Source organism: Ostrinia nubilalis, chromosome 2 (genome assembly GCF_963855985.1).
Source record: "Ostrinia nubilalis chromosome 2, ilOstNubi1.1, whole genome shotgun sequence".
NCBI classification, from domain to species: Eukaryota; Metazoa; Arthropoda; class Insecta; order Lepidoptera; family Crambidae; genus Ostrinia; species Ostrinia nubilalis.
The window spans coordinates 17,673,621-17,687,661 of record NC_087089.1 but is presented as its reverse complement, the minus strand read 5'-3'; the positions used below and the strand labels follow the sequence as shown (position 1 = coordinate 17,687,661).

At 38.5% G+C, this 14,041-nt stretch overlaps 1 protein-coding gene across 1 annotated transcript; it reads right to left on the bottom strand.

The window, feature by feature from the left end:
• Positions 1 to 1,437: 1,437 nt before the first annotated feature.
• Positions 1,438 to 13,646, bottom strand: LOC135087144 (uncharacterized). Its single transcript, XM_063981986.1, has 2 exons — positions 13,404 to 13,646; positions 1,438 to 3,513 (listed from the first exon to the last, which is right to left on the bottom strand). Exons 1-2 carry the CDS (start codon positions 13,418 to 13,420, stop codon positions 1,779 to 1,781), a joined length of 1,752 nt encoding a protein of 583 aa, XP_063838056.1. The 5' UTR covers positions 13,421 to 13,646; the 3' UTR covers positions 1,438 to 1,778.
• Between the last annotated feature and the right edge of the window lie 395 nt (positions 13,647 to 14,041).

Here is a 14,041-nt window from a genome sequence, read left to right as displayed (position 1 = left end):
CTCCAGGCAATTTTCAGAACATTTCATAGGTGGTAGTAAATAATATTTATTTTATTATTAAAATTGAATATTTTTATATTGATAAAATTGAATATACCTTTCGATTCAAATACCGAATATTTTTCAATCGATAAAAAATATCGAGAATTGTTAATAATATTCAATTAAAAGTTGTTCAATCCCTAGTCATGCATAGACTAAGACGGTAACCATGGAGATAGTTAGTTTGGTAAGTCACGTGTTAAATGTCAAGAGTGGAAAGTAAACATAGGATTCATGTTATTTATTTACGTGCAAAATCTAAGTAAGTAAATCATAAAAGTGGAACGCCGAGCTATTTCCAAAACCCGTCCAATATTATAATACAATTTGGCTGCGACAACTACAATACAGAACATCTCCCAAATCGATGTGCATACAATATTATAATACAATACTAGTAAGTAAGAGGTTATGATAACAATATTGCTATCAATAAGTTTATAGAATTGGTCCGCCAGGAATAATTGTTCTTACATAAAGATTTGTGTCATTTAGAACCTAGAAAGTATTTTTTCGGCACTGTTGATCTAACGGCGAACAATGTATGGAGAAAGAACATTGTCCTTTACGAGTACAAATCACTGAAGACCAGCAAAACTTAAATACATAGATTGCTTTGCGCGTTCTATAATTTTTCTGTTCAAAACATCATAGAACACGTTCACGCAGCGTGGGACGTTCACCCACAAGGTGGACCGACGACCTGATAAAGGTAGCAGGAAGGCGCTGGATGCAGGCCGCTACCAACCGTGTGATGTGGAAGTCATTGGGGGAGGCCTATATTCAGCAGTGGATGTCCTATGGCTGAAATGATGATGATGATGACGATCACCCTGATTTTGGATTCATAACTTACTTGTCGCGTAGGTACCATTTAACCACTGTATCCCGCGATCGATGTAATCTAAATCCTAATAGACTCGGATATTCACAGTACGCTCTGTTTTATTCAATTTGCTTCGCTAGTTTGTCCATTAAATGGGTAATTTACTCAATAAATATCGGCTGGCCGCGTGGCTAATCGCTCCGGGGCAGCCAGCCCAAAATATGACTCTAAGGCCATTAAATTTTGGTGTTAAACACCAAAATTTGCCTGTTTGGGATCGCGTCGATGTTATTTTGTGTCGATATTATTTTGTATCGATATTATTAGTTGAATTAAACCACAACACAGCCACACATTTACACTACAAAGTGTTAAGTTTCAGATTCATGTCACTAGTTCATTTAGTTCTGCGTTGTTAAAACAGATACAAATGTCGGTAGGCAGTCTTTCATTTAGTGTATCAGTGCCTTTAATATTTTGGGATCTGTGAAAACTTTGAAATGCTCTAGCATTATTATTATCTAGTCAAGTTTGTGCGGCGAGCAGACTTTATAAAAAAAAACTACAACTTTAAACTTTCAATGATTTTTAATGAAGTTATAAAGTACAAAATTACAACTAAGTGTTCAGCGATTGAACGGTACTAGCCTAACTAACCTAAGGTGCTTCGAAGTGGGAAGCCTAAAATCTAATGTGCTTCGAAGTTGGAAGCCTAAAATCTAATGTGTCAATACCATCATCACGGGCTCCTTATATAGGGCTGATTATCGGTCCGGTGGCGTGAGGCGTCTACCGGGAACTGCAGGATGTTGATTTCAATTATCCCGACTCAGCATCAGCAGTTTAGGTTGTTATTGTAATATGATATCAATGATAAATGCTTAATATGCTTATTTCGTTATCTTAATGCTTATTTAGGTACTTGGATAATGCGTGATGGCATGTTGGAGGACATAACTCCTCCCTCCTTAAGTTCGAAATCATCCGATTGCTTAATTGGAATCGGAGGGTTTCGATTACATAAATTTGGGTACATTTTCTTTATTTTATAAAATATAACTATACTTATAACTAACACAATTATAACATATAAAATTACCGTGCCAACACTAACACTTTTTATGTTTATCACTGCATCACTTAACACTTGTTTTTCGGGAGATTTCAGCGCGTACGCCAAAAGCTGCAAGTTGTCCAAGTTGATGTCGTCCAGGTTTACAGGTTTTACTTCATCTGCGTTAACAGGGCCTTGTGCTACTTCAGGTAAGTTTATCTTTGCTGTTTTATGGTATTTGAAGCCTCTCGCTCCAGAGTGGCGTCGTCTGAGAGTTACCTTTTGTATTTGGAGATCGCATACTCCGTCCATTCCAACCAGGTAAGTGCCACGAAGTTGTTTTCTCGTGATTTCCCCCTTGCAAGTTTCCTTCAGGGTTACCGGATTTCTGGAATACACAATCCACCAGTTTTCATAAAAAGATCTGATGTACAAGTTATTGATTTCCACGGCTATAGGTTTGCACATGGAAGTGTTAGTTTCCGATTTCATTAAGCTTGAAGTGCATAAGTCCTGTTCTTGTGTAGTAGTATCCACATTTCTGCATAGATGAAGGTTTTCGTCGATCTCCTGGCATGGTGAGGGGAGCGACCAAGTTTTCGCCTCTTGTACCAGGATAAAAGGGGATTTAGGTGCAAGGATAGTGGTGATATTATTTTTATTAAGGATGGGTAAAGGAATTACTCTATAGTAATTGTATATGTCGGGTGTAACCAAGGGAATGCTCATAATAAACGTTATCTGTCTTTCTTTAAAATATGCTTTTAACTCTATGGTCTGTTCAATTTTAACTAAATTCGCTAATTTAGCTGGGAATACTAACTTATTAGTTATTTCGATCTGTTTTAATACATTTAACAATTCCTTATTATCGATTATTGATTGATGTAACACCTTAAGTCTACTAAAAGCTATAGCGGTTTCAATATCGTCCAAATGTGTAAAGATCGTTTGAAAGTTATGAATAAATAAATGAAATACTTGAATGATCTTGTTTTCTAATTTTTCTACGTTACTTTGATTTATCTGTCTTGTAATTATTAATAGCTCTTTATTGATTTGGGCGAAATTGTGTCGAGTTGCATTGGTATTATTGGCTATAATACCCGCCATTTCGGATAAGATCGTTACTTTATTTGCAATAGCGTCTTGATTCGTTTTTAATTCTTTAATCATGGTATCGTATCTCTCAGCGTCGTCGTTATCGAGATTACCTGTGATAGCTTTAATGAAAGATCCCAATGGATTTATTAGACCGCGCTTTTTACGACTTACAGGTACTACTTGCTTAAACTTTTCTACAGTAATGAGCATTATATTATCAGTTTGCATTTTAATGTTGTTATATTCAAATGCATTTCCTATTTTAACCGTGTTACTTATGTGAGCTTTAAATTCCCTATATTTGTCTACGTTATGATCTAAATCCCTTTGGATGTTGGTCAGATTTAAGGTTTTTATCACCGTCCAGTTTTCTTCACTAATCAATGCTTGACCTTCCTTCACTGGTAGCAATCCCGGATTCCTTTCAATTTTGTCGAGTTGAAGGGCCCGGGCGCGGATTGTCAGGATCATCATCAGGATGAGGCACCTGCGGAGGACGCCTTATGTCTTTAATTGGAACTTTAGTGGGTCTATTTTTTGATATTACAGGGACTGTGTTTCTAACTATTTCACCTGAGACTTGTGCTTTTTGATAACGGGGTTTATCCTTACTTCGTCTTTCATTCACGCCTTTTATAAACACTGTATCACCCATTTGGATGTCGAATTCAGTTTCACCGCCGCGTTTGTTCTTAATGCTTTCTTTAGTTTCAATAATTTTATCGGTTAAATATTTGTATAAATGTTTCGTTTTTCTTACGTGTTCCTTTACTAGCTGTTGCGTATATTGCTGATTAAAATCTACGTTAAACGGGCTTGAAGAGTCCGTGTGTCCAAAAGTTACTTCAAAAGGCGTTAAACCTGTCGTTGAGTGAATCGTTTGATTGTATGCCAATATTGCATACGTCATTACGGCTGCTGCGTCTGTGAATTTTTGTTCGAATTTAGCGAGTCTGTAAATTTCGATTAGTGTTGAGTGGAATCTTTCAACGATTCCCATTGAGTTGGGGTTATGTGGAGTACCTATGTGTAATTCCACTTTATTAAATGTTAACATTTCTTTTAAAAGGGCGTTATTGAATTCTGAGCCTGGATCGCAATTGATTTTTGTCGGAACTCCATAGAATGAGAAATACCTTAGCAATGCTCTAACTACTTCCGGTGTAGATCTATTAGGTATTTCCATGGCCTGTCCTAGCTTACTGTAGTGTATGTATATCGATATAGGTACTAACTACGGGAGCAAATTGATAACACGGTGGTCCGCGACTGACTGGTTTATTTAGAAAAGAAACGCAGCGCGTCGACACTCGATACAATATAGATGCGTAGGTATAGCTATAGCATGAATACATCACATCATTCCCCCTCCGTAAAGGTGAACATATTTAATGTATTTATAAGTAAATGAAGTACAGATAGTGCAGCAAGACTTATTTTAAAGTATAGATATATTGAGTTCCTAATCATAAACATGACATTGATACCAATGCTTAAGTATATAATTACACACTTAAAGTTATCTAGTATGTGCAACATAACGCAGTAAATACAAAATAAACATATTTTAAACTTCAATCAGCAAGTCCTGGGTAACATGCAATAAACTTAAAAACTAACTACAATATCTAATAAGCAAATATTTTATGTTGATAAACTTATATAAACTTATTACTCTAAATCGTATGACACATTGATCCTATTTCCCCGACGGGTGTTTACGTTATCATACTCGCAATCTCGATCATTATCTATTAAGTTAGACGGGCTAGAGGGCGGTGACCCCTGAGTCGAATTCATGTCGTTCTCAGCCTCCTCATAGGGCGGCGAGTGTGGTGATGTAGGCTTCCCAGTGGGTGATGACAGTGGTGTTCGACTTTTACGTGTAGGAGTGACACTAAGCTCATTATTAACATTTGGATAGCCTTCATCAAAAATAGGGCTGTGATTATCTAGATTGATTTTTGGCATTTTAAATATTTGGTCAATGTGTCGTCTATAAGTCTCATTATTACAGCTGATTTCATACATAACATTGCCAATTTTATTTACGATTGTGCCCTTTTCCCAAATTTCCTTATTTCTAAACCATTTTTTAAACATGATTACGTCCCCGATTGACATATCCCTTAACTTTCCTTTAAAAGAATTAATTTGATTAGATTGATTATTGATAACAATGTTTTTAGTACATGGCTTCAGCAAATCTAAACAACATCTTAACCTACGTCCCAATAACAATTCACTTGGCGATTTTTGAGTTGTGCTATGAATCGAGTTGCGGTAATTTAACAAAAATCTACTCAGAGCAATGTCAACGGCGATTCCTTCACGTAAGGCTTTTTTAAAGCATTTTTTTATCAATCCTACAGCATTCTCTGCGGCACCATTGCTTCGCGGATGCCTGGGTGAGGTCAATATGTGGCTGATACCATTTTTGCTAATAAAAGATTTAAACTTTTCACTAGTAAAAGCTGACCCATTATCTGTGACAATTTCATGCGGTAATCCGAAACGAGCAAATATATCTCTTAAATGTTTTATTGTAGTGTCTGTGTTAGTGGAGTTGACTTTACAAACCTCGATCCATTTGGAATGTGAATCGATAACTATCAAGTATTGACAATTCATAAATGGGCCCAAATGGTCCAAATGCAATCTATACCATGGCTCATTGGGCCACGACCATGGCATTAATGTACTTTTGACTGGATTATCTCTCTCTTTTGCACACACCTCGCATGTTGCGCACATATGTTCGATATCTTTATCAATGTTGGGCCAGTAAACGTATGTGCGCGCTAAAGATTTCATTTTCACAATGCCTAAATGGCTGCTGTGCAATTCATTTAACAATGAAATTTGCAAGCTTTTAGGTATGATCACGCGGTAACCGAATAATAAACAACCGTGTTCGGATGTAATAAAGTTTTTTCTATTGAAAAAATCCCTGCATTCGGTAGGTATATTTGAAACCGTTGGCCACCCGTGCAAAACATAACCATAAATCTTGTTTAAAATCGTATCTTTCTTTGTATGATTCGCAATTTCTTTAAAATCAATAGGTTTAGACAAATTAATGAAGTTTATGTTCATGGTACCCTCTAAATCGTCCCCGATGCTACCCTTAATATTTTCTATTCCCTTATCGACAGTAATTTTGCCCGCTCGTGATAAACAGTCTGCTAAACAATTATCTTTTGATTTGATACATTTAATAGTGTAATCATATTCGCTCAAAATTATTGACCATCGTTGCAACCTGCCAGCCACCATTAAAGGAATACTAGTTTTGGGTCCGAAAATTGAACACAAAGGTTTGCAATCGCTAACAAGAATAAAATGCCTACCATACACATATTCGTGAAATCGTTGCACTCCAAAAATGATTGCCAAACCTTCCCTACATATTTGACTATAGTTCTGTTCTGCCGAAGACAACGTGCGGCTGGCGTGGGCCACGGCGCGCACGCGGCCGTCGGGCAGCTCGTGGCCCAGCCACGCGCCTACGCCGCGCGGCGACGCGTCGCACGACAACACCAACGGGAGGTCGGGGTCAAAATGCATTAAGATCTCGGAGTTCTTCAAGAGCTCCTTGATTTTGACAAAAGCCATTTCACATTCGGTGGACCACTCCCATGTTTTATGTTTTTTTAATAAGGAGTATAAGGGTGCGACCACAGTGCTGAAATTTCTTACGAATTTTGAATAATAGTTGATGAGACCTAGAAAAGCTCTGAGCTCGCTGACGTCTTGAGGTCGCTCCGCAGCAAGAACGGCATCAATTTTTTTTGTTTCTGTGTGCAAACCTTCTGAATCGATAACATGCCCCAAATAAGAAACTTTCTTTTGAAAAAAAACAACATTTTTCTTTACTTATTTTTAGACCCGTGTCGTTCAAAATTTTGAATACTGTTTCTAAATTTTTTATGTGTAAATCCCTAGTTTCACCAGTTACAATTAGGTCGTCCACGAAAACTGCTACATGGTTCAATTTAAACAAAGAATCCATTACTCTTTGGAATTTATTTGCGGCCGTTTTAATTCCGAACGGTAATCTATTATAAACAAAATTCCCCTTGTGTGTCACGATGGTGCATAATTTTTTTGACTCATCATCCAATAAAAGTTGCTGGTATGCACTTTTCAAGTCTATTTTACTAAACGTCTTACCTCCCCTCAAAGAGGAAAACAAATCCTCAATCCGAGGAAGTGGATATTTGTCATCAGACAGAACTGGATTAACGGTTACTTTAAAATCTCCACAAATTCTAATAGTGCCGTTCTGTTTCCTAACGGGTACAATAGGTGTACCCCAACCGCCTACGTCCTCGACGGGGCTGATGACGCCCTCGGCCTCCAGGCGCGCCAGCTCGGCGTCCACCGCGGGCCGCAGCGCGTGCGGCACGACGCGCGCCCGGCGCCACACGGGCCGCGCGCCCGCGCACACTTGCAAGCTGATGGTGCCGCGATTGAATGTTCCCATTCCCGGGGCGAACACATTACTGTATTTACGTACTATTTCATTTATTACGCTCTCATTATCATTACATGACACTTGTGCTATCATGGGCAGTGAAATTTTTAAGTGTCGCATCCATTTTCTACCGATAATGGGTGGACAATTACCATTATCTAAAACATATAATTTCGAAGTAAAAGATTGGTCACTATTAATGACGTTGACTGGCATTATGCCTAGTGGTTTAATTTTTTCGCCACTGTATACAGTCAACACTTTGTTGGATTCGATCAATGGTCTGCCTTTAAATAATCTATTATAAGTATCTTTTGAAATAGCGCTTACCGAGGAACCGCTGTCGATCTGCATGTTCAACATAACACCTTCTACATTCAACTTACAATACCAAGGGCTATCTGATTCTTGTCCATCACTTAATCTATAAAGCGTAGGAGATTCGCCATCCCCCTCCGAATCACTATTTGCCACTTGAAACACTCTTTGGCTTTTTTTATTACGGCACATGTGACTTATATGACCTATTTTATCACACTTGTAACACATTGCACTTTTGAAACCGCACTTATCCGCCGAATGCTGCCGCGATCCGCACCGATAACACCGGTCTCCGCCCGCCTGGGTGCTGCGCTGCGAGCTGGCTCCGCTGCCGCGCCCAGCACTCGCTCGCGCCCCTCGCGCCGCTCCGGCGCCGCCGCCGCCGCCGGACCGCACCGCGTACACGCCGGCGCCGTTGCTAGTTTCGCCGGCCTGGTTCTTGCCACCACCGAGTTTCGCTTCGAGTTCAGCCGCTTCTAATGACGTAGCTAAGGTCACAGCTCTTGTAAAACTGAGCTCCCTTTCCGTCAGTAATCTTTGTCTATATTTTTCGTTCCATAAACCATAGGTGAATTGGTCTCTAAGATTTTCCTCCAATGACTCTTGACCTTTGAATTTGCACGTCATCGCCAGTTTTTTTAAACGCAATAAATATTCGTTCACTGTTTCACTTTGATTTTGCAGACACGCGCGTAATTTCATGCGTTCCGCCATATCACTCGCTTTAGGGTTAATGTGTCTTTCTACGATATCCACTAATTCGTCGAAAGTTTTATTCTCCGGCTCATCAGGGCTACACAAAACCGTCATGAGGTCGTATGTTTCATTTCCCACCAACGTGATTAGATATGAGGTTTGCACGTTCACTTTTATATTGTTCACAGTAAAGAAAGCTTTGATACGTTTTATGTAACTACTCCACGTGTCCGTATTTAAATTAAACTCTTTAATGTTCCCAATTGCACTGGAATTTTGGTCCGCCATTTTGATCCTCGTTGCCAGTGTAGTGTATGTATATCGATATAGGTACTAACTACGGGAGCAAATTGATAACACGGTGGTCCGCGACTGACTGGTTTATTTAGAAAAGAAACGCAGCGCGTCGACACTCGATACAATATAGATGCGTAGGTATAGCTATAGCATGAATACATCACACTTACTAAACGCGTCTACGATTGTAAGATAGTATTTGCCTTCTATACTAAACAGATCCATAAAAATTTCCTGAAATGGTTTTGTTTGAGTTTGCGTTAACTGTAGTTCGGGCTTAAAAGGTTTTCTATTATATTTCATTTGTTTACAAGTTTCACATGCATTTATGATGCTGGAAACAGTTTCTTCCATTTTACTCCAAAAGTAAGTGCGTTTAAGACGCATTATTGTTTCTCGTATTCCACGATGACATGTTGTTCCGGTGTGATAAGTTAGTACTATGGCGCGTTGTTCTTGTTCGTCTGTTATATGAATGGTTCGCTCTGTGCATTCAAAGAAATGTACAGTATCTTTTTTAAATAATGCTATTATTGTTTCTACAAATAGTTTACGATGATTAGGGTCAGTGAAGTGGATAAAATGTTTTACTTTAGGTCGGGTATATCGTTTTAAGAAGTCTTTAATTAGATCAGGGCGATTTAATGGTAAATTGATTTCTAAAATGCGTTGTTTTGAGTTAGAAACATTGACTACTTCTAACTTGTCTAATCCCCAAGAATCTACTATAATTTGATTAGGTTTCGTGTCTATTGCTTCATTTAATATGGGTATACCTATGGTATCTATGTCTTTAGCGGAGTGTGCTGTTGCGGAATGTGAACTACTTTCTGGTGCTGATATTGTGCTACTATTTGATGGTGATCTAATAGCTCCGTAATTGTCTTTTTCTACGCGTTTTTGGGAATTAATTGAATTACTGGAATCTGATGAAATTGTCACTATACTTGATGGTTTATCATTGTCTATATTTACTTGCATTGACATATTTTCATCATCGGTGAGTGCGTTTAACTTAATTCGGGATAACGCGTCAGCGTTGCTGTTTTGTTTACCATTTTTATATATGATGTCATAATCAAATTCCGCTAAACGTAACTTCCATCTGGTGAGTTTACTGTTGGGTTCCTTTATTGAATTTAACCATGCTAGTGGTCTGTGATCGGTGTAGATTGTAAACTTTCTACCATACAAATACGGTCTGAAATGCTTTGCTGCCCAAATTATGGCTAATAATTCTTTTTCGATGGTACTGTATCGCGTCTCGGCTTCGTTCAGTGTACGACTTGCGTAGGCGACCGGTTTATCGCTGCCTACAGTTCCTTGTGATAATACGGCTCCGATAGCGAAGTTAGAGGCGTCTGTTGTTAAAACAAACGGTTTCTCGAAATCGGGATATTGTAACAATGGTGCGTTTGTTAAAAGTTCTTTACATGTTTGGAAAGCGGATTTGTATTTGTCATCCATTATTATTTTATTGCGTTTTTTTAGACAACTGGTAAGTGGCTGTGTTATCTTGGCGAAGTCTTTTATAAACTTCCTATAGTAACCTATAAGACCTAAGAAACTTTTGATTTCTGTTGTAGTTGTGGGAATAGGGAAATCTAAGATGGCTTTAATTTTGTCATTGTTCGGTTTAAGACCTTCCTTAGTGATTGTGTGTCCTAAGTACAAGACTTCCTTGCGTAAAAATTCAGATTTATCTAATTGGATTTTAAGGTTGGTTTCTCTTAAGCGATCAAATATCTTTCTTAAGCTCTGAATGTGTTCCTGTAAGCTATTACTGTAAACTATGATGTCATCAAGGTAGACTAAACAGTGCATTCCTTGTAACCCACGCAGTACGTTATCCATTGCGCGTTGGAATGTCGCCGGCGCGGTTTTTAAACCGAACGGCATGCGCAGAAATTCGTAGTGCCCCGCTTGGGTGCTGAATGCTGTTTTCTGTCTGTCATCCTTATCTATCTCGATTTGATGGTACCCACTTGCTAAATCCAAGGTGGTAAAGTAAATTGATTTTCCTAGTTTATCAAAAAGATCCGCGATATTGGGTAATGGGTATTTATCGTCGGTTGTGATTTCATTTAAACGTCTGTAATCAATGACCATCCTAAATTTTCTTTCACCTGATGCATCCATTTTCTTTGGAACTAGATGCACTGGAGCATTCCACGGGGAATGTGATTCCTGAATTACATTATCTAATAAAAGTTTTTCCACTTGTTTATTAATTTCGTCTGTCTGGACTTGAGGTAACCTATATGGTCTTACGTAAATAGGATCCTCATTTTTTGTACGGATTTGGTGTTTTACATTGTTCGAAAAGCTCAAAGGTATTTTTTCACAATAAAAGATATCACGGTATTCATAGCAAAGATTCCTAATAACCTTTCTTTCCTCATCATTCATATGTTCTAACCTGAGTTTTTCCAGATTCTGCTGTAACACTTCGTCGATCTCATAATCTTGCGGTGCGTCACTAATATTATTAACTGGTATTTCACTGACACTGTACGGTTCTACTGCGAATGGTTTAGATATAGTTATCGTTATATAGTTATCCGAACTATTTTGGATCACGGTATACGCGTAACCTCGTTGACAGCTCACGAGAGCACTGGGCATACGAACGCCTTGTCCGAAGTTAGTATAATTAATTATTGCGTCACCCTCTGACACAGTGGTGGGGATTTTAACACGTGACTCGGATCGCGGTGCTATACTTACTTCATATGGTGGGCTATATATTATTCGCAACTGTGCGTTATGAGTTTTTAATATTTGCTTGTCCATGTCTATGGTAGCGCCCAACTGTTTTAACAAGTCGCTACCTATCAAGCCATCGAAACGATTGTCTACGTTATACACGTAAAACTTATGACTTCCTGTGGTTGCAAATGATTTTAATAATGGAATATGGATTACTTCATTATGGCTACTACGCGCGTGCGTGCTAATGACTTCAAATGGCTCTACATATTTATAGGCGTTGAAATACTCGTTAGCCTTTTTCGGGCTTATGAACGATCGTGTACTTCCCGTATCTATCATAAACTTTGCTTTGATTTCAGGTATTAACACGTGTGGCAATCTTAACATTCCGTCATAATAATTTAGATTTATCACTTCCGATTTATATCCGGTGAGGCTTCTATTTGAAAATTTTCGTCATTATGAGTTTCCGGTTCTACTATTTGCTCTGATTCGTACTGAGGTACGTCCTCGTACTGATCGTCGTAGTAATAATAGTACTGGTCCTCGGGACTCTCGGGCTCGGGCTCGTAAAAGAGTGTTTCCGAGGTTTCAGGGTTATTTATTAAGTTATGATGGATTGGAGCTGCTGAACGCATTGAAACATCAGTGTCCAACTTGTATGAGGGACGCTGCGCCAAAGGTGGGTTGCTTAATCCGAATTTAAATTGGTTATTTTGTTGTGGGAATTGATTGAATCGATTCATTGGAACCGAATATGGATTAGGTCTGTAGTGATTGTTATTATTGCTAGGCATTCTATAAATAGGTCTAGGATTTTGATTAGGCTGGAATCTGAAATTTTGTGGGTTCTGGTTTGAGAAAGCGAACTTAGGTTGATTGGACATATTATTAGGATTCTGTGGCATATTATATCTGAAGTTGTGTCCATTTGGATTAAACCTATTGAAAGGTGTGAAGTTTTGTTTGAATGGATTATTATTATTGAAAGGTATGCCAAACTTAAATGCTTGAGTTGGCGATACGAAATTCGGTTTAAATGCCGGTTGAGATTGGGTAAAACTGGGTTTACTAGGAGTAGGTGTGACTCCTTTGTTCTTATTTTTCATATTATACTGAAATTGGAAGTTTTCCTCCTCAGTCACAATGCTTAGGGCTTGCTCTAATGTGGTGCAACCTCTAAGTCTAATCACTCTAATCATGTCTTCAGTTAGATTGAATAGAAAGACATTTAACGCGGTATTATCGTATATAATTACTTTAGCTGCTTTAATGCCTTCGTCCTCAATCATGTTGACTTTGGACATCAGTGTGCTCTTAACATTCTGAATACGATGACATAACTCGCTATACGACTCTCCATGTTTGATTTTAATTTGTTCTAGTTCGATCGCTATGCAAGCTTCCGATCTGGGGTCTCCAAAATGCTGGGTTAACACTTGTTTTAATGCTATCCATGTATTTATATCTTCGCGCTCACTTAACAATGCTGCTGCGCGTCCTACTAATCTACTGGTTATGGCATGAAATACATAACTGTTTTGTGTTACATTTTCATCAGGGCCTCTATATATATTTATAACATATTTACATTTCCTTAGGAATAAATTCAATGTTTGACCGTCGCCTTCAAACGTCGGTATTAAATTTAACATTTCACTAGGTATAACATTTATACGTTCCATTTTAATTAATTAACAATTTTCTGATAAAATAAACAATTTCAAAATATTTCTTTCCTATTACTAAGCGCTGGCGTAATCCTTAAAGTGGAAGGAACTACGAGCAGTAACGTTTATTATGATTTGGGATAAAGAACGTTACAAAAATTTGGGAAGAATGGTACAAAAACGGTAGCGAAAAGGTTTACTCACTTGCCGCTCACCCCCATATCTTCTCGGTGTGCCGCTGCTGCTGCTGGTGCTGCTGCTGCTGCTGGTGCTGCTGCTGGTGCTGGTGCCGCTTGACTTATTTGTTTGGTTCGTGGATCCCGCCGTTGTAGACTTGATAGCCTAACCGCGATTGCTCAAGACCGATATAATCGTTATACTTTGATTATCGCGACGCGAGATCCTACCGGCTGCGCCAGTCAAGTTTGTGCGGCGAGCAGACTTTATAAAAAAAAACTACAACTTTAAACTTTCAATGATTTTTAATGAAGTTATAAAGTACAAAATTACAACTAAGTGTTCAGCGATTGAACGGTACTAGCCTAACTAACCTAAGGTGCTTCGAAGTGGGAAGCCTAAAATCTAATGTGCTTCGAAGTTGGAAGCCTAAAATCTAATGTGTCAATACCATCATCACGGGCTCCTTATATAGGGCTGATTATCGGTCCGGTGGCGTGAGGCGTCTACCGGGAACTGCAGGATGTTGATTTCAATTATCCCGACTCAGCATCAGCAGTTTAGGTTGTTATTGTAATATGATATCAATGATAAATGCTTAATATGCTTATTTCGTTATCTTAATGCTTATTTAGGTACTTGGATAATGCGTGATGGCATGTTGG